The sequence below is a fragment of the Xenopus tropicalis genome, chromosome 2 (genome assembly GCF_000004195.4).
Source record: "Xenopus tropicalis strain Nigerian chromosome 2, UCB_Xtro_10.0, whole genome shotgun sequence".
Classification (NCBI taxonomy): Eukaryota; Metazoa; Chordata; class Amphibia; order Anura; family Pipidae; genus Xenopus; species Xenopus tropicalis.
Window position 1 is genome coordinate 2,399,489 of NC_030678.2, and position 20,811 is coordinate 2,420,299.

The 20,811-nt window shown below is 53.5% G+C and overlaps 1 protein-coding gene across 1 annotated transcript in view; it reads left to right on the forward strand.

Moving 5' to 3' along the window:
* Window positions 1-20,811, forward strand: part of spag17 (sperm associated antigen 17) — a gene marked incomplete in the record, with an annotated part of 127,296 nt that overhangs the window by 97,355 nt on the left and 9,130 nt on the right. Inside the window, 15 exon segments of the mRNA NM_001130282.1 lie at window positions 637-806; window positions 2,971-3,151; window positions 3,510-3,727; window positions 4,017-4,158; window positions 4,292-4,446; window positions 4,692-4,877; window positions 4,975-5,111; window positions 5,336-5,466; window positions 5,977-6,104; window positions 7,188-7,370; window positions 7,454-7,555; window positions 14,324-14,377; window positions 15,924-16,029; window positions 16,252-16,362; window positions 17,451-17,623. Coding sequence (NP_001123754.1) covers window positions 637-806; window positions 2,971-3,151; window positions 3,510-3,727; window positions 4,017-4,158; window positions 4,292-4,446; window positions 4,692-4,877; window positions 4,975-5,111; window positions 5,336-5,466; window positions 5,977-6,104; window positions 7,188-7,370; window positions 7,454-7,555; window positions 14,324-14,377; window positions 15,924-16,029; window positions 16,252-16,362; window positions 17,451-17,623 — 2,177 coding nt within the window.

A 20,811-nucleotide genomic window follows, 5' to 3' on the forward strand; every position in this document is an offset into this window, starting at 1 on the left:
TACAACAGTACCCAAGGCTGAGACAAGGCCAAGCCCAACAGTACCCAAGGCTGAGACAAGGCCAAGTACAACAGTACCCAAGGCTGAGACAAGGCCAAGTACAACAGTACCCAAGGCTGAGACAAGGCCAAGCCCAACAGTACCCAAGGCTGAGACAAGGCCAAGTACAACAGTACCCAAGGCTGAGACATGGCCAAGCCCAACAGTACCCAAGGCTGAGACAAGGCCAAGTACAACAGTACCCAAGGCTGAGACATGGCCAAGCCCAACAGTACCCAAGGCTGAGACAAGGCCAAGTACAACAGTACCCAAGGCTGAGACAAGACCGAAGGCAATAGCACACACAGCCCAATAGCACCCAAAAGACCCAAATCTTGACATTACCCTCCTTGATGAATGTAGCTTCAAGCAATACCACACTGGGAAGAATATCCATGGTATCCAAAAGTACTCACTGTTTGTATCTAAAGGCTGGAATTGGCTTCCCTATAATAAACAACTATAGAACTTCCTTTCTGTATAATATTCCATCACATTTAGATCTTGCAGCTCCAAGAAGATAGTGCAAGGTTCGCTTTTCTGTCTGTCTGTTTGTATGTCCTTGTAAGTCACCCACTGTCTATCTCACCCTCTCAGATCCGAAGGCTTCAGCTCCGGGGCCCAGGGAGACACTGCTTGTGCGCCAGACTTACCCAGTGAGAGTGAGGAACGCTCAACTCTACAAATCCAAAAATATTCTGGAGGCCTCCAGGGTCATCACAGCCCAGGGCTCAGTCATTAAATACATGCTGGACGGCTCAACCAAGGTAGGCTGCCAACACAAGGGATTCTGGGTAGCAAGGAGGATGGTGGGCCATATAGGTTGTTCATATGTGATCAGCCCAGTACACATTTTCCAATGATCAGACTGGCTGTGCTGCATATGGGGGTAGCCCTGATCTAGAAATTGGCCAGCAGTACAAGGTATAGATCCGATCTACTGTAGAATCTGACCAGCAATATAGTGGATAGATTTAGATCTGATCTAGAATTTGGCCAGCAGTATAGTGTATGGAGACAGCTTTGTAGAGTTAGATCTGAACTTTGATCCAGAACAGGGATCCCCAACATTTTTTACCTGTGAGCTACATTCAATTATAAAAAGAGCTGGGGAGCAACACAACCATGAAAAAAACTCCCTGGTACTCCTGGTTTTTATGCAACCAAACCTTGCCTCCAAGTCAGGAATTCAAAAATAAGCACTCAGCAACATGTTGCTCCTGAGCCACTGGTTGGGGACCACTGATCTAGAATCTGCGTATAATGGTAACTGTGCTCTAGAATCTGGACAGTAGTATGGTGTATAAATGTAGTTCTGATCTTGAATCTGGACAGCAGTATAGCGTATAGAGGTAACTCTGATCTAGAATCTGACCAGCAGTATAGTGTATAGACGTAGCTCTGATCTAGAATCTGGACCTCAGTATGGCTTATAGAGGTAGCCATGATCTAGAATCTGGACAGCAGTATAATGTATAGAGGTAGCTCGGATCTAGAATCTGGACAGCAGTATGGCATATAGAGGTAGCCATGATCTAGAATCTGGACAGCAGTATGGCATATAGAGGTAGCCATGATCTAGAACAGTGGTTCTCAACCTTCCTAATGCCGCAACCCTTTAATACAGTTCCTCATGTTGTGGTGACCCCCAACCATAAAATTATTCCTAAGACCATCGGAAATATGTGTTTTCCGATGGTCTTAGGCGGCCCCTTAGGCAGTTGAGAACCGCTGATCTAGAATCTGGACAGCAGTATAGTGTATAGAGGTAGCTCTGATGTATAATCTGGCCAGCAGTATAGTGTATAGAGGTAACACTGATGTAGAATCTGGCCAGCAGTAAAGTCTATAAAGGTATCCATGATCTAGAATCTGGACAGCAGTATAGTGTATAGAGGTAACTCTGATCTAGAATCTGGCCAGCAGTATAGTGTATAGAGGTAACTCTGATCTAGAATCTGGCCAGCAGTAAAGTCTATAGAGGCATCCATGATCTAGAATCTGGACAGCAGTATAGTGGATAGAGGTAGCTCTGATGTAGAATCTGGCCAGCAGTAAAGTCTATAGAGGTAGCCATGATCTAGAATCTGGACAGCAGTATAGTGGATAGAGGTAGCTCTGATGTAGAATCTGGCCAGTAGTAAAGTCTATAGAGGTAGCCATGATCTAGAATCTGGACAGCAGTATAGTGGATAGAGGTAGCTCTGATGTAGAATCTGGCCAGTAGTAAAGTCTATAGAGGTAGCCATGATCTAGAATCTGGACAGCAGTATAGTGGATAGAGGTAGCTCTGATGTAGAATCTGGCCAGCAGTAAAGTCTATAGAGGTAGCCATGATCTAGAATCTGGACAGCAGTATAGTGGATAGAGGTAGCTCTGATGTAGAATCTGGCCAGTAGTAAAGTCTATAGAGGTAGCCATGATCTAGAATTTGGACAGCAGTATAGTGGATAGAGGTGGCTCTGATGTAGAATCTGGGCAGTAGTAAAGTGTGTTGAGATAGTTTTGATCTAGAATCTGGCCGGCAGTAAAGTCTATAGAGGTAGATCTGATCTAGAATCTGGCCAGCAGTATAGTAGACAGAGGTAGCTCTGATCTAGAATCTGGCCGGAAGTAAAGTCTTTAGAGGTAGATCTGATCTAGAATCTGGCCTGCAGTAAAGTCTATAGAGGTAGATGTGATCTAGAATCTGGCCGGCAGTAAAGTCTATAGAGGTAGCTCTGATCTAGAATCTGGCCAGCAGTAAAATCTATAGAGGTAGCTCTGATCTATAATCTGGCCAGCAGTAAAGTCTATAGAGGTAGCTTTGATCTAGAATCTGGCCAGCAGTAAAGTATATAGAGGTAGCTCTGATCTAGAACCTGGCCAGTAGTATAGTAGACAGAGGTAGCTCTGATATATGTTTATCTTATTACCAATGTCCTGTGCTAGGTTCTGTTTCCTGATGGGACAATCAGCAGAAGTCCAGACTCTGGTCCCATTGTCCAGCCCCAGACACCCCCGCCATCATCATCTGGAGAGGCTTCAGCACATGCCGAGACGGAGCCACCACCTCAGTCACTTCCCACGACCCCCCAGGAATCTAAAGAGGCAGCGGCAGAAGTTAGGAAAGGTACTTCCTGTTTCCTGTTATGGATTCGGAGTCATTGTCTGACGGGGGATGATGGGAACTGGGATGGTGCAGGTTGGTGACCAGGCTTCTGGCTGTTATATTACTGCCCCCTAGTGGTGTCAGTTGGAAATGCAGGCAGTGCTGTAATTAGCAGCATAATGGAGTCTGTGCAAGTGGAAGCCCTTGAAATGGGCCCAATAAGTCCATATAATTAACCCCTGGGACCTTCAGACTGGGACTTGGCAACACTGCTGCATAGAATTATGGGTATTTCTACATGGGCACGCTGAGTGGGAAACATTATCTGCAATTGTCACTTATTTTATTAAGTCCTGATTGTTCTCTCTCTGCTCAATAGGCAAAAGTGGCCAAAAAGTGCCAGTGGGCAAGATGGAGATTCCGGAACCCTCTTTTCCCGAAACTTCCCCTTTAACTTCAAGCGCCACTAATGTCAAGCCAGCGGGCACCTGGATTACAACCACCTCCTCTGGGCAACAGATTGGTACCAGGGGCTCTGAGAGGCTGGAGCTGAACCCCCTTATGTCCTACATGGCTACCGACCCTGTAAATGGAACGGTGAGTGGTCCCCATGGAGATCCGTACTGGTGTCCAACGGTGCCACAGTGCTCCTGGGGGGAACTTGTACCCTATTGGGCTAATTACTGCCATAGCGGTGCCACAGCGCTAATGGGGGGGCTTGTACCCTATTGGGCTAATTACTGCCATAGCGGTGCCACAGCGCTAATGGGGGGGCTTGTACCCTATTGGGCTAATTACTGCCATAGCGGTGCCACAGCGCTCCTGGGGGGGACTTGTACCCTATTGGGCAGTAGTCCCCTTAACCCTTATTGTTCCATGTCCCAAGGTGATGATCACTCGAGAAGATCAGGTTGTTACTGTGCTCAAGTCCGATGGGACCAAGATCGTAGAACACGCAGACGGTACCAGGATCACAACATTCTACCAGGAGACTGAGATGCCGGTACTGCGGGACCACATGGAAACAGGTACTGGGGGGCCATCCACTTGCACCCCTAATATTTCTATGGGCATTAAATCTGTTATGGTATCGTTCTGCATTGTATGGTGCTGATCCATATCCACACATGGCACTGAGTGGAACCCTTTCCTGTTTCACAGGGGAAGTCCCGCCCACTGTCATAAAGAGGGTGGAGTTTGTACGAGTTGAGAGCCCAGACTTCGCCACCGTTATACTGAACCAGGAAGAGAATATCTGCTGCGTCGTGTTTGGGGATGGGACTGAGGTTCTGGCAACGCCTCAGGGGACCTATCAGGTATTCTGTTCTAGATAAATAGCCCCTCCCACCCCTGTGCATGGATCTAGGGATGGAGAATGGGAGATCTGTCTTCCTACCTTGGGGGGGTCCACAGTGCTGTCTGTTGTGGGGGACCCTGGGTGGCAAGTGTAGAACAGTGAATGAATGGGGCGGTGCCAGTGTCAGAAAGTGACCAATGACAGGGCACATACAGCTGGAGCTCCATCTCTTGCTCAATCTGGTTCTGTCCCTGTTTCGGGTAGGTGCACCCCTCCATGTCTGGCACCCTGACCATCAACCAGGATGGCGACGCAGTCTACTCTCCTCGCACAAGCGCCTCCATTTTGGCCTCCCCCAGGCAGAAGGACCTGCCCCCAGGAAGTTACATCATGAGTCACACGGCGCCAGTGATCTGTGAGGTTCTAGATCCAGAGGGGAACCTCTTCCAGGTAACCTTGGCACCATTGATTCAGCCGCTGGGCCTGGCAGATGTTGGGCACCGGGAGTGGCACAGACCCCTATAAACTGGTACAATATCCCCCCCAGGTGCTGGTAGATGGGAGCACATCGGTGCATATTGCCAGTGGGGAGAGCGGCGAGGAAGAGGAGGATGGTGAGAAAGGCCTGGCAGAGGCTGATACCAGGGAACCCAGCCCTGAGGTGTATGATCTGCACGTGCCCAGGTACGAGGAACATGTATAGAACATATATGATGGTACCACCCAGTCTTTGCATGGCCCCCCCCGTACTGGGCTGCACTGGGGGGTCCTGGTACCCCTAGTGTTGGTGTTGGGTATTGGAGACCATTCTATATGAATGATTTGCACTAATAGGAAGCTCCGGCCCAGTAGGGAGCCCATGGCCAATATGGACCAGTTCCCCTCAGTCCTTGTTGCCATTCCATTAGGTTCTTCATTGTAAATGCCGACGGCTCCGGGGGGGAGATTCTCCGCAATCGGGAAGTGGAAGATTTCTTGGCTTCTTGTTACTCCGACCCTGCGACTGCGGTGATCCGGGAACCGGCGCCGGAACTGCCAGGTGGGTCACAGGAATTGCCCCCTCTCTGCCCAACTATGCCATAACCCCCTGCGGTGCATCCTACTGGGCATGGAGTGTGGCTGTTGTCTGAGACAATTTGCAGTTGGTCTTCATTTTTATTATTTGTGGTTTTTCAATCATTTAGCTTTTTGTTTAGAAGTTCCTCAGCAGCTCTCTAGTTGCTAGGGTCCTGGTTACCTTAGCAACCAGACAGTGGTTTGAATCCAAGACAGGAATATGAATAGGGGAGGGGCTGAATAGAAAGATAAGGAATAAAAAGTAACAATAACAATAAAACTGGAGCCTCACAGAGCAATAGGGTTTGGCTGCCGGGGTCAGTGACCCCCATTTGAAAGCTGCAAAAAGGCAAATAATTCAAAAACTACAGAAAATAAATAATGAAAACCAATTTCAAAGTTGCTAAGAATAGGCCATTCTATTACTTATTAAAAGTTAACTTTAAGGTGAGCCCCCCCCCATCCTTTAATATATTTCCATCCGATCTCTCAGGAATCCAGTTCATCACCGTCCTGAAGCCTCTCCCCGAAACGTCTCCGTGGGTCGTACAGAAAGAAACAAGTGACCTGGTTCCCCCCAACCTCATCTCCCGACCGTGGCACAACTTTCCCCCTATAGAGGTAAGTGATTGGTACAGTCCCACCCCCCCCCCCCCCCAGCCCTGGCACATACCCACCCCCCCCCCCCAGCTTGTAATGCCCTTACTGTATCTTCTCTTCCTATACCTTCTCCCTGAGTGATTGGTACAGTCCCAGCCCTGGCACATACCCCACAACTTTCCCCTATAGAGGTAAGTGATTGGTACAGTCCCACCCCCCCCCCCCCTCCCCAGCTTGTAATGCCCTTACTGTATCTTCTCTTCCTATACCTTCTCCCCTGAGTGATTGGTACAGTCCCAGCCCTGGCACATACCCACAACTTTCCCCCTATAGAGGTAAGTGATTGGTACAGTCCCACCCCCCCCCTCCCCAGCTTGTAATGCCCTTACTGTATCTTCTCTTCCTATACCTTCTCCCCTGAGTGATTGGTACAGTCCCAGCCCTGGCACATACCCCACAACTTTCCCCCTATAGAGGTAAGTGATTGGTACAGTCCCACCCCCCCCCCTCCCCAGCTTGTAATGCCCTTACTGTATCTTCTCTTCCTATACCTTCTCCCCTGAGTGATTGGTACAGTCCCCCCCCCCACCAGCTTGTAATGCCCTTACTGTATATTCTCTTCCTATATCTTCTCCCCTGAGTGATTGGTACAATCCCCCCCCCCCCCCCAGCCCTGGCACATACCCCCCCCAGCTTGTAATGCCCTTACTGTATCTTCTCTTCCTATACCTTCTCCCCTGAGTGATTGGTACAGTCCCCCCCCCCCCCCAGCTTGTAATGCCCTTACTGTATAATCTCTTCCTATATCTTCTCCCCTGAGTGATTGTACAGTCCCCCCCCCCCAGCCCTGGCACATACCCCCCCCAGCTTGTAATGCTCTTACTATAAATTCTCTTCCTATACCTTCTCCCCTGAGTGATTGGTACAGTCCCCCCCCGCCAGCCCTGGCACATACCCCCCCTTACCCCCCTGCTAATGTACTTACTGTACCCACAACTGGTGCAATCCCACCCCCAGCCCTGGCTTTACCCCAGGAGGTGCTATACTTACTGTATCCCATAGAGAACACAGGACAGACCCGTATTTACCCCCCTTTGCTTACAGAGGGTACGTGCGGGGCCGCCGTTGGGCATTGGAGTTTGGAAAGGGCTCAGTATTGGGGCTAAAGGGGAAGCCAGATCTCACCCCCCAGCACTGAAATGCCCCAAGGTTCTCCAGATCCGCCAGCTCTCTTGCTATGAGCCAATCAGTAAAGAGCAGCGCGAGAGGCTGCAGTTATCTCTCAAGGTAAGGGGGCAGGGGCACTGAGCGGGGGCAGATAACAGCAGAGGGTGGGAATATGCACCCACATTCACTGGGCTTATTTGCAGGGATACATTGATCATGTGCGCAAGAAGGAGGCGGAGCTAATGGAGGCAGCCAATAAGGAACCCAGGACAGAGAATTCCACAGACCTGCTAAAGCTGGTCCTGGTGAGTCTGTTGTGCCCCTCCTACTCTGCTGTACAGGGAATTGGCCCCTCCTACTCTGCTGTACAGGGAATCGGCCCCTCCTACTCTGTACTGTACAGGGAATCAGCCCCTCCTACTCTGCTGTACAGGGAATCGGCCCCTCCTACTCTGTACTGTACAGGGAATCAGCCCCTCCTACTCTGCTGTACAGGGAATTGGCCCCTCCTACTCTGCTGTACAGGGAATCGGCCCCTCCTACTCTGCTGTACAGGGAATCGGCCCCTCCTACTCTGTACTGTACAGGGAATCGGCCCCTCCTACTCTGTACTGTACAGGGAATCGGCCCCTCCTACTCTGTACTGTACAGGGGATTGGCCCCCCCATACTCTGTACTGTACAGGGGATTGGCCCCCCATACTCTGTGCTGTACAGGGGATTGGCCCCCCCATACTCTGTACTGTACAAGGGATTGCCCCCCCCATACTCTGTACTGTACAGGGGATTGGCCCCCCATACTCTGTGCTGTACAGGGGATTGGCCCCCCCATACTCTGTACTGTACAAGGGACTGCCCCCCCCATACTCTGTACTGTACAGGGGATTGGCCCCCCCATACTCTGCACTGTACAGGGGACTGCCCCCCCATACTCTGTACTGTACAGGGGATTGCCCCCCCCCATACTCTGTACTGTACAGGGGATTGCCCCGCCCCCATACTCTGTACTGTACAGGGGACTGCCCCCCCCATACTCTGTACTGTACAGGAGACCGCCCCCCCCATACTCTGTACTGTACAGGGGACCGGCCCCCCCCATACTCTGTACTGTACAGGGGACTGCCCCCCCCATACTCTGTACTGTACAGGGGACTGCCCCCCCCATACTCTGTACTGTACAGGGGACTGCCCCCCCCATACTCTGTACTGTACAGGGGATTGCCCCGCCCCCATACTCTGTACTGTACAGGGGACTGCCCCCCCCATACTCTGTACTGTACAGGGGACTGCCCCCCCCATACTCTGTACTGTACAGGGGATTGCCCCGCCCCCATACTCTGTACTGTACAGGGGACTGCCCCCCCCATACTCTGTACTGTACAGGAGACCGCCCCCCCATACTCTGTACTGTACAGGGGACTGCCCCCCCCATACTCTGTACTGTACAGGGGATTGCCCCCCCCCCATACTCTGTACTGTACAGGGGACTGCCCCCCCCCCCATACTCTGTACTGTACAGGGGATTGCCCCGCCCCCATACTCTGTACTGTACAGGGGACTGCCCCCCCATACTCTGTACTGTACAGGGGACTGCCCCCCCCATACTCTGTACTGTACAGGGGATTGCCCCGCCCCCATACTCTGTACTGTACAGGGGACTGCCCCCCCCATACTCTGTACTGTACAGGGGACTGCCCCCCCATACTCTGTACTGTACAGGGGATTGCCCCGCCCCCATACTCTGTACTGTACAGGGGACTGCCCCCCCCATACTCTGTACTGTACAGGAGACCGCCCCCCATACTCTGTACTGTACAGGGGACTGCCCCCCCCATACTCTGTACTGTACAGGGGATTGCCCCCCCCCATACTCTGTACTGTACAGGGGACTGCCCCCCCCCCATACTCTGTACTGTACAGGGGACTGCCCCCCCATACTCTGTACTGTACAGGGGATTGCCCCGCCCCCATACTCTGTACTGTACAGGGGACTGCCCCCCCCATACTCTGTACTGTACAGGGGACCGGCCCCCCCATACTCTGTACTGTACAGGGGACTGCCCCCCCCATACTCTGTACTGTACAGGGGACTGCCCCCCCCATACTCTGTACTGTACAGGGGATTGCCCGCCCCCATACTCTGTACTGTACAGGGGACTGCCCCCCCCATACTCTGTACTGTACAGGGGATTGCCCCGCCCCCATACTCTGTACTGTACAGGGGATTGCCCCGCCCCCATACTCTGTACTGTACAGGGGGACCGCCCCCCCATACTCTGTACTGTACAGGAGACCGCCCCTCCCATACTCTGTACTGTACAGGGGACCGGCCCCCCCATACTCTGTACTGTACAGGGGACTGCCCCCCCATACTCTGTACTGTACAGGGGACTGCCCCCCCCATACTCTGTACTGTACAGGGGACCGGCCCCCCCATACTCTGTACTGTACAGGGGACTGCCCCCCCATACTCTGTACTGTACAGGGGACCGCCCCCCCATACTCTGTACTGTACAGGGGACTGCCCCCCCATACTCTGTACTGTACAGGGGATTGCCCCGCCCCATACTCTGTACTGTACAGGGGACCGCCCCCCCCATACTCTGTACTGTACAGGAGACCGCCCCTCCCATACTCTGTACTGTACAGGGGACCGGCCCCCCATACTCTGTACTGTACAGGGGACTGCCCCCCCCATACTCTGTACTGTACAGGGGACTGCCCCCCCCATACTCTGTACTGTACAGGGGACTGCCCCCCCCATACTCTGTACTGTACAGGGGACCGGCCCCCCCATACTCTGTACTGTACAGGGGACTGCCCCCCCCCATACTCTGTACTGTACAGGAGACCGCCCCCCCCCATACTCTGTACTGTACAGGGGACCGGCCCCCCCATACTCTGTACTGTACAGGGGACTGCCCCCCCATACTCTGTACTGTACAGGGGACTGCCCCCCCATACTCTGTACTGTACAGGGGACTGCCCCCCATACTGTGTACTGTACAGGGGATTGCCCCCCCCCATACTCTGTACTGTACAGGGGACTGCCCCCCCATACTCTGTACTGTACAGGGGACTGCCCCCCCCATACTCTGTACTGTACAGGGGACTGCCCCCCCCCATACTCTGTACTGTACAGGGGACTGCCCCCCCATACTCTGTACTGTACAGGGGATTGCCCCCCCCCCATACTCTGTACTGTACAGGGGACTGCCCCCCCATACTCTGTACTGTACAGGGGACTGCCCCCCCCATACTCTGTACTGTACAGGGGACTGCCCCCCCATACTCTGTACTGTACAGGGGACTGCCCCCCCCATACTCTGTACTGTACAGGGGACTGCCCCCCCATACTCTGTACTGTACAGGGGACTGCCCCCCATACTCTGTACTGTACAGGGGACTGCCCCCCCATACTCTGTACTGTACAGGGGACTGCCCCCCCCATACTCTGTACTGTCGGACCCCCCCATACTCTGTACTGTACAGGGGACTGCCCCCCCCCATACTCTGTACTGTACAGGGGACTGCCCCCCCATACTCTGTACTGTACAGGGGACTGCCCCCCCATACTCTGTACTGTACAGGGGACTGCCCCCCCCATACTCTGTACTGTACAGGGGATTGGCCCCCCCATACTCTGTACTGTACAGGGGACTGCCCCCCCCATACTCTGTACTGTACAGGGGACTGCCCCCCCCATACTCTGTACTTTACAGGGGACTGCCCCCCCATACTGTGTACTGTACAGGGGATTGCCCCCCCCCATACTCTGTACTGTACAGGGGGACTGCCCCCCCCATACTCTGTACTGTACAGGGGACTGCCCCCCCCCATACTCTGTACTGTACAGGGGACTGCCCCCCCCATACTCTGTACTGTACAGGGGACTGCCCCCCCATACTCTGTACTGTACAGGGGGACTGCCCCCCCCATACTCTGTACTGTACAGGGGACCGCCCCCCCCATACTCTGTACTGTACAGGGGACTGCCCCCCCCATACTCTGTACTGTACAGGGGACTGCCCCCCCATACTCTGTACTGTACAGGGGACTGCCCCCCCATACTCTGTACTGTACAGGGGACTGCCCCCCCCATACTCTGTACTGTACAGGGGACTGCCCCCCCCATACTCTGTACTGTACAGGGGACTGCCCCCCCATACTCTGTACTGTACAGGGGACTGCCCCCCCCATACTCTGTACTGTACAGGGGACTGCCCCCCCATACTCTGTACTGTACAGGGGATTGGCCCCCCCATACTCTGTACTGTACAGGGGACTGCCCCCCCCATACTCTGTACTGTACAGGGGACTGCCCCCCCATACTCTGTACTTTACAGGGGACTGCCCCCCATACTCTGTACTGTACAGGGGACTGCCCCCCCCATACTCTGTACTGTACAGGGGACTGCCCCCCCATACTCTGTACTGTACAGGGGACTGCCCCCCATACTCTGTACTGTACAGGGGACTGCCCCCCCATACTCTGTACTGTACAGGGGACTGCCCCCCCCCATACTCTGTACTGTACAGGGGATTGCCCCCCCCTTACAGGGCCCCCCATACTCTGTACTGTACAGGGGACTGCCCCCCCATACTCTGTACTGTACAGGGGACTGCCCCCCCCATACTCTGTACTGTACAGGGGACTGCCCCCCCCATACTCTGTACTGTACAGGGGACTGCCCCCCCCATACTCTGTACTGTACAGGGGACTGCCCCCCCATACTCTGTACTGTAGCAGGGGACTGCCCCCCCCATACTCTGTACTGTACAGGGGACTGCCCCCCCAACTCTGTACTGTACAGGGATGCCCCCCCATACTCTGTACTGTACAGGGGACTGCCCCCCCCATACTCTGTACTGTACAGGGGACTGCCCCCCCCATACTCTGTACTGTACAGGGGACTGCCCCCCCATACTCTGTACTGTACAGGGGACTGCCCCCCCCATACTCTGTACTGTACAGGGGACTGCCCCCCCCATACTCTGTACTGTACAGGGGATTGGCCCCCCATACTCTGTACTGTACAGGGGACTGCCCCCCCCATACTCTGTACTGTACAGGGGACTGCCCCCCCATACTCTGTACTTTACAGGGGACTGCCCCCCCCATACTGTGTACTGTACAGGGGATTGCCCCCCCCCCCATACTCTGTACTGTACAGGGGACTGCCCCCCCCATACTCTGTACTGTACAGGGGACTGCCCCCCCATACTCTGTACTGTACAGGGGACTGCCCCCCCCATACTCTGTACTGTACAGGGGACTGCCCCCCCCCATACTCTGTACTGTACAGGGGATTGCCCCCCCCCCATACTCTGTACTGTACAGGGGACTGCCCCCCATACTCTGTACTGTACAGGGGACTGCCCCCCCCATACTCTGTACTGTACAGGGGACTGCCCCCCCCATACTCTGTACTGTACAGGGGACTGCCCCCCCCCATACTCTGTACTGTACAGGGGACTGCCCCCCCATACTCTGTACTGTACAGGGGACTGCCCCCCCATACTCTGTACTGTACAGGGGACTGCCCCCCCCATACTCTGTACTGTACAGGGGACTGCCCCCCCCATACTCTGTACTGTACAGGGGACTGCCCCCCCCATACTCTGTACTGTACAGGGGACTGCCCCCCATACTCTGTACTGTACAGGGGACTGCCCCCCCCATACTCTGTACTGTACAGGGGACTGCCCCCCCCATACTCTGTACTGTACAGGGGATTGGCCCCCCCATACTCTGTACTGTACAGGGACTGCCCCCCCCATACTCTGTACTGTACAGGGGACTGCCCCCCCATACTCTGTACTTTACAGGGGACTGCCCCCCCCATACTGTGTACTGTACAGGGGATTGCCCCCCCCATACTCTGTACTGTACAGGGGACTGCCCCCCCCCATACTCTGTACTGTACAGGGGACTGCCCCCCCCATACTCTGTACTGTACAGGGGACTGCCCCCCCCATACTCTGTACTGTACAGGGGACTGCCCCCCCCCATACTCTGTACTGTACAGGGGACTGCCCCCCCCATACTCTGTACTGTACAGGGGACTGCCCCCCATACTCTGTACTGTACAGGGGACTGCCCCCCCCATACTCTGTACTGTACAGGGGACTTGCCCCCCCCATACTCTGTACTGTACAGGGGATTGGCCCCCCCATACTCCTGTACTGTACAGGGGACTGCCCCCCCATACTCTGTACTGTACAGGGGACTGCCCCCCATACTCTGTACTGTACAGGGGACTGCCCCCCCATCTGTACTGTACGGGGACTGCCCCCCATACTCTGTACTGTACAGGGGACTGCCCCCCCATACTGTGTACTGTACAGGGGATTGCCCCCCCCCATACTCTGTACTGTACAGGGGACTGCCCCCCCCATACTCTGTACTGTACAGGGGACTGCCCCCCCCCATACTCTTTACTGTACAGGGGACTGCCCCCCCCCCATACTCTGTACTGTACAGGGGACTGCCCCCCCCATACTCTTTACTGTACAGGGGACTGCCCCCCCCATACTCTGTACTGTACAGGGGACTGCCCCCCCCCCATACTCTGTACTGTACAGGGGACTGCCCCCCCCATACTCTGTACTGTACAGGGGACTGCCCCCCCATACTCTGTACTGTACAGGGGATTGGCCCCCCATACTCTGTACTGTACAGGGGATTGGCCCCCCATACTCTGTACTGTACAGGGGACTGCCCCCCATACTCTGTACTGTACAGGGGATTGGCCCCCCCATACTCTGTACTGTACAGGGGACTGCCCCCCCATACTCTGTACTGTACAGGGGATTGGCCCCCCATACTCTGTACTGTACAGGGGATTGGCCCCCCCCATACTCTGTACTGTACAGGGGACTGCCCCCCCATACTCTGTACTGTACAGGGGATTGGCCCCCCCATACTCTGTACTGTACAGGGGACTGCCCCCCCATACTCTGTACTGTACAGGGGATTGGCCCCCCCATACTCTGTACTGTACAGGGGATTGGCCCCCCCATACTCTGTACTGTACACATAACCAATGTTTCCCATCTTCCTCTGTTTTTCAGTCGTTTCCAGAATCCAGAGAATCATCACAAATATCAAGTTTGGACCAAGTTCAAGGTACAACCCCCTATTCTGCCCTGGACCCGCCCATTTGAGTCCAAACCAATGAGACTCACCTCCCTGTTTCCCCTCTGTTTATTTCCAGATGACATTGTTACCCTGTATGAGAGCGCAGTTGCCCCCAGCCCAGAGCCTCCTGCCCCCCCAGCCCAGCCGCACAGACATGGGGGAGACTGGCAAGAGATAAGGTGAGTGGCTGGGGGTGTAATTCCACATTGGGGGCACTAGGTGGCACTAGGTACCAAGAACTGCAGGGGCTGTAACTAGTTTTATTCCATTAAATCCTACTCCAAGTGCAGCAATTAGATGTATGTGGCCAATGAGAGCTCTGGTAGCCTTGGGGGGGGGGCTAAATAGCATCTCTTTTCTTCAGAGACAGACAGACAGACAGACCGAGGGCTGGGGGTCTCTCTGCCCATTCAGGGTAGAACAGGAAATGGGACCTTCTGCCTCAGTCGGGCACCATAGACAATATTCTTTCAGTACATTATAGAATGTCCTTTGCAATTGGTCTTCATTATTTATTTTTTTATAGTTTTTGAGTTATTTGCCATCTTCTAAATTTTTGCAGCTTTCAAATGGGGGTCACTGACCCCGGCAACCAAACCCTATTGCTCTGTGAGGCTCCAGTTTTATTGTTACTTTTTATTCCTTATCTTTTTATTCAGACCCCTCTCCTATTCATATTCCTGTCTGGTTGCTAAGGTAACCAGGACCCTAGCAACTAGAGAGCCGCTGAGGAACTTCTAAACAAAAAGCTAAACGATTGAAAAACCACAAATAATAAAAAATGAAGACCAATTGCAAATTGTCTCAGAATATCAATGTCTTTGTCATACTAGTTAAAGGTGAACTACCCCTTTAACTAGTCCAATTACACCAGGTCCATTACACACATCAGCCAATCAGATGTGCTGCTCTCCTTACTCTGGCCAGGCGTGTATATACCCAGGGGGGGTTATAATAATATAAAGGGACCCTTCATCTCACTCAGGACCTGCCTGTCTCCCATATTATGTTCTTGCTCAACTGCAGGTCTCACCTTCCCCTGATATAAGAGAGATTTATTGCCCCCCCCCAGGGCATTTCTCTTATACCAACTCCTTAATGAGCGGAGACTCAATGTCTCACTTACTCCCCCTACAGGAGAGAAATCCAGGAGCAGAAGGAGACCCTGGAGGCAATGAGGGGCCGGGACATCCCCCCCTACTTCCAGTCCGAGATGGGCAGGGCCTTCCTGGATACCCAGGTAAGTGCCAGTCACTGAGCGACAGTCAGGGTCTATAGGAAACTCCTATTTCCTCGTATGTTACTTGCCCTTTACTTGTCTCTGTCTCTTGCTTTGCACTCAATTGTGCTGCTCTTCCCAGGCTTGCAGGGGTTAAATCAGTCACATAAACACACGGAGAGGTAGGTGGTTCTACTGACCGCCGGGATCTGATTAACCCATGCAGTGCTGGCACAATGGTGCTTTACTGCTTAGAATACAGGAGCACGGAGCTGCCATACTGATCCTCCTTCATTCCCCCCCCCCCACCACAGGTGCCTGACATGGACCTGCTCTCCAGCCGGCTGCCCCCGTTCCCCCAGTCCCAGGAGAGAGAGGAGCAGCAGGAGTCCGGGTCCAGCGGTTCTGATCCTGCAGCAGGTACTGGTTTTTGGGCATTATGGGAAATCCCACAATTCCCTGCACTGCATCCAGCCAGTCAGATCTCTCTGGCCCTAATTAAAGTCAGGAGGGTGGGGCCAGGCCCAATGGGTTAGTGGGGGATCATTTCCTGATGGATTGTGAGCTCTGTGGCTCGCTGGGTGTGTAATGGGCAGGTCCAGGCAATAAGAATCTGACCCAACTGATATTTGTCTCTGGCAGACTTGAATCATGGGGAGGGGCCCTCCAGCTCTGAGGAGTCCGATGAACCCACCCGAAGCTCCAGCGCCCCCCGGAGAGACACAGAAGCAGCCAAGGAGCCCCCCCCATACGGTAACCCAATGCCCAAATCCTTATTGTACTGATATACAGGAACCGGGGTTAGCAGCGCATTACTGGGGCACTTACAGCCCATGAACCCCCGGTTCAACCTTCTGGCCACAGTATCTTCATACTAGCCATACCGGCCAACTGGCTACTGTCTCCCTGTGCCACATGGGGTGCAACCTCTCCCCTTGCAAAGTGCATACAGTGCCCCCCCCATATCCTCCCCCCTTATTTACTCATACACAGACCTCCAATTATCTGAACTACTCCTGGGCTGGTCAGACAGGAACCCCCCCCCCCCCCCTGGGTAAGTGAATCCAATCTCCCCCCAGTACTTACCCAGGTACAGAGCTCTGATTCTCTGTACTTCCTGCTCCTGGGCTGCTCTCTTTCCCATGGTCAGGCAGGAACCTCCCCCTGGGTAAGTGAATCCAATCTCCCCCCAGTACTTACCCAGGTACAGAGCTCTGATTCTCTGTACTTCCTGCTCCTGGGCTGCTCTCTTTCCCATGGTCAGGCAGGAACCTCCCCCTGGGTAAGTGAATCCAATCTCCCCCCAGTACTTACCCAGGTACAGAGCTCTGATTCTCTGTACTTCCTGCTCCTGGGCTGCTCTCTTTCCCATGGTCAGGCAGGAACCTCCCCCTGGGTAAGTGAATCCAATCTCCCCCCAGTACTTACCCAGGTACAGAGCTCTGATTCTCTGTATTTCCTGCTCCTGGGCTGCTCTCTTTCCCATGGTCAGGCAGGAACCCCACCCTGGGTAAGTGAATCCAATCTCCCCCCAGTACTTACCCAGGTACAGAGCTCTGATTCTCTGTACTTCCTGCTCCTGGGCTGCTCTCTTTCCCATGGTCAGACAGGAACCTCCCCCTGGGTAAGTGAATTCAATCTCCCCCCAGTACTTACCCAGGTACAGAGCTCTGATTCTCTGTACTTCCTGCTCCTGGGCTGCTCTCTTTCCCATGGTCAGACACAAATGATCACTTCACACTTGCTGCTGCCACAGTTCCAAACAAAACGTGAAAAGATTTAACCCTCGCCTGTTTAGGTGACGTGGATGGAACCCTGTCTGACACCTACATTTTCTTCAGTTCCAGAAAATTCTGAGCCGAACTTTAATTGGGCAGAGATAATCCCGCCCAGGAACTATTACCCAATGGCACGAAGTCTGAATTTTGATGTAACTGGGAGGCCAAGGAAAGGGAAAGTAAAACTGCCGACTTCCATCCTCAGTTCCAAACCTGCCTCTGTGCCCAACATTAAGGTGAGGGTCTTATGGGAGTGTCTCCTACTGTCTCCATCTTGCCCTACTGTCCCCATCTTGCCCTACTGTCCCCATCTTGCCCTACTGCCTCCATCTTGCCCTACTGTCCCCATCTTGCCCTACTGTCCCCATCTTGCCCTACTGTCCCCATCTTGCCCTACTGTCCCCATCTTGCCCTACTGTCCCCATCTTGCCCTACTGTCCCCATCTTGCCCTACTGTCCCCATCTTGCCCTACTGTCCCCATCTTGCCCTACTGTCCCCATCTTGCCCTACTGTCCCCATCTTGCCCTACTGTCCCCATCTTGCCCTACTGTCCCCATCTTGCCCTACTGTCCCCATCTTGCCCTACTGTCCCCATCTTGCCCTACTGTCCCCATCTTGCCCTACTGTCCCCATCTTGCCCTACTGTCCCCATCTTGCCCTACTGTCCCCATCTTGCCCTACTGTCCCCATCTTGCCCTACTGCCCCATCTTGCCCTACTGTCCCCATCTTGCCCTACTGTCCCCATCTTGCCCTACTGTCCCCCATCTTGCCCTACTGTCCCATCTTGCCCTACTGTCCCCATCTTGCCCTACTGTCCCCATCTTGCCCTACTGTCCCATCTTGCCCCTACTGCCTCCATCTTGCCCTACTGCCTCCATCTTGCCCTACTGTCTCCATCTTGCCCTACTGTCCCCATCTTGCCCTACTGTCTCCATCTTGCCCTACTGCCTCCATCTTGCCCTACTGCCTCCATCTTGCCCTACTGTCTCCATCTTGCCCTACTGTCTCCATCTTGTCCTACTGTCTCCATCTTGCCCTACTGTCTCCATCTTGCCCTACTGTCTCCATCTTGCCCTACTGTCCTCCATCTTGCCCCTACTGTCTCCATCTTGTCCTACTGTCTCCATCTTGTCCTACTGTCCCCATCTTGCCCTACTGTCCCCATCTTGCCCTACTGTCTCCATCTTGTCCTACTGTCTCCATCTTGCCCTACTGTCTCCATCCTCTCCTACTGTCTCCATCTTGCCCTACTGTCTCCATCCTCTCCTACTGTCTCCATCTTGTCCTACTGTCTCCATATTGCCCTACTGTCCCCATCTTGCCCTACTGTCCCCATCTTGCCCTACTGTCTCCATCCTCTCCTACTGTCTCCATCTTGTCCTACTGTCTCCATATTGCCCTACTGTCCCCATCTTGCCCTACTGTCTCCATCCTCTCCTACTGTCTCCATCTTGCCCTACTGTCCCCATCTTGCCCTACTGTCTCCATCCTCTCCTACTGTCTCCATCTTGTCCTACTGTCTCCATATTGCCCTACTGTCCCCATCTTGCCCTACTGTCTCCATCCTCTCCTACTGTCTCCATCTTGTCCTACTGTCTCCATCTTGTCCTACTGTCCCCATCTTGCCCTACTGTCTCCATCTTGTCCTACTGTCCCCATCTTGCCCTACTGTCCCCATCTTGCCCTACTGTCCCCATCTTGCCCTACTGTCTCCATCTTGTCCTACTGTCCCCATCTTGTCTTACTGTCTCCATCTTACATAGTTACATAGTTACATAGGGTTGAAAAAAGACCATTGTCCATCAAGTTCAACCCATCCGAGTAAACCCAGCACACAACCTATACTAACCAATCTATACACTCACATACATAAACTATATATACATTATACAACCAGTAATACTAACTGTAGATATTAGTATCACAATAGCCTTGGGTATTCTGATTGATCAAGAACTCATCCAGGCCCCTCTTATAGGCACTAACAGAATCTGCCATTACCCCATCACTAGGGGCATTCCCCAACCCCCTCACTGCCCTCATCTTGTCTTACTGTCTCCATCTTGCCCTACTGTCTCCATCTTGCCCTACTGTCTCCATCTTGCCCTACTGTCTCCATCTTGTCCTACTGTCTCCATCTTGTCCTACTGTCTCCATCTTGCCCTACTGTCTCCATCTTGCCCTACTGTCTCCATCTTGTCTTACTGTCTCCATCTTGTCTTACTGTCCCCATCTTGTCTTACTGTCTCCATCTTGTCTTACTGTCTCCATCTTGTCTTACTGTCTCCATCTTGCCCTACTGTCTCCATCTTGCCCTACTGTCTCCATCTTGCCCTACTGTCTCCATCTTGCCCTACTGTCTCCATCTTGCCCTACTGTCTCCATCTTGCCCTACTGTCCCCATCTTGCCCTACTGTCTCCATCTTGCCATACTGTCTCCATCTTGCCCTACTGTCCCCATCTTGCCCTACTGTCTCCCATCTTGCCCTACTGTCTCCATCTTGCCCTACTGTCTCCATCTTGCCCTACTGTCTCCATCTTGCCCTACTGTCTCCATCTTGCCCTACTGTCCCCATCTTGCCCTACTGTCTCCATCTTGCCCTACTGTCTCCATCTTGCCCTACTGTCCCCATCTTGCCCTACTGTCTCCATCTTGCCCTACTGTCCCCATCTTGCCCTACTGGCCTCCATCTTGCCCTACTGCCTCCATCTTGCCCTACTGCTCCATCTTCTCCTACTGTCCCCATCTTGCCCTACTGTCTCCCATCTTGTCCTACTGTCTCCATCTTGTCCTACTGTCCCCATCTTGCCCTACTGCCTCCATCTTGCCCTACTGTCTCCATCTTGCCCTACTGTCTCCATCTTGCCCTACTGTCTCCATCTTGCCCTACTGTCTCCATCTTGCCCTACTGTCTCCATCTTCTCCTACTGTCCCCATCTTGCCCCTACTGTCTCCATCTTGCCCTACTGTCCCCATCTTGCCCTACTGCCTCCATCTTGCCCTACTGTCTCCATCTTGCCCTACTGTCTCCATCTTGCCCTACTGTCTCCATCTTGTCCTACTGTCTCCATCTTGTCCTACTGTCCCATCTTGTCCTACTGCTCCATCTTGCCCCTACTGTCTCCATCTTGCCCTACTGTCTCCATCTTGCCCTACTGTCCCCATCTTGCCCTACTGTCCCCATCTTGCCCTACTGCCTCCATCTTGCCCTACTGTCTCCATCTTGCCCTACTGTCTCCATCTTCTCCTACTGTCCCCATCTTGCCCTACTGTCTCCATCTTGCCCTACTGTCTCCATCTTCTCCTACTGTCCCCATCTTGCCCTACTGTCTCCATCTTCTCCTACTGTCCCCATCTTGCCCTACTGTCTCCATCTTGCCCTACTGTCTCCATCTTCTCCTACTGTCCCCATCTTGCCCTA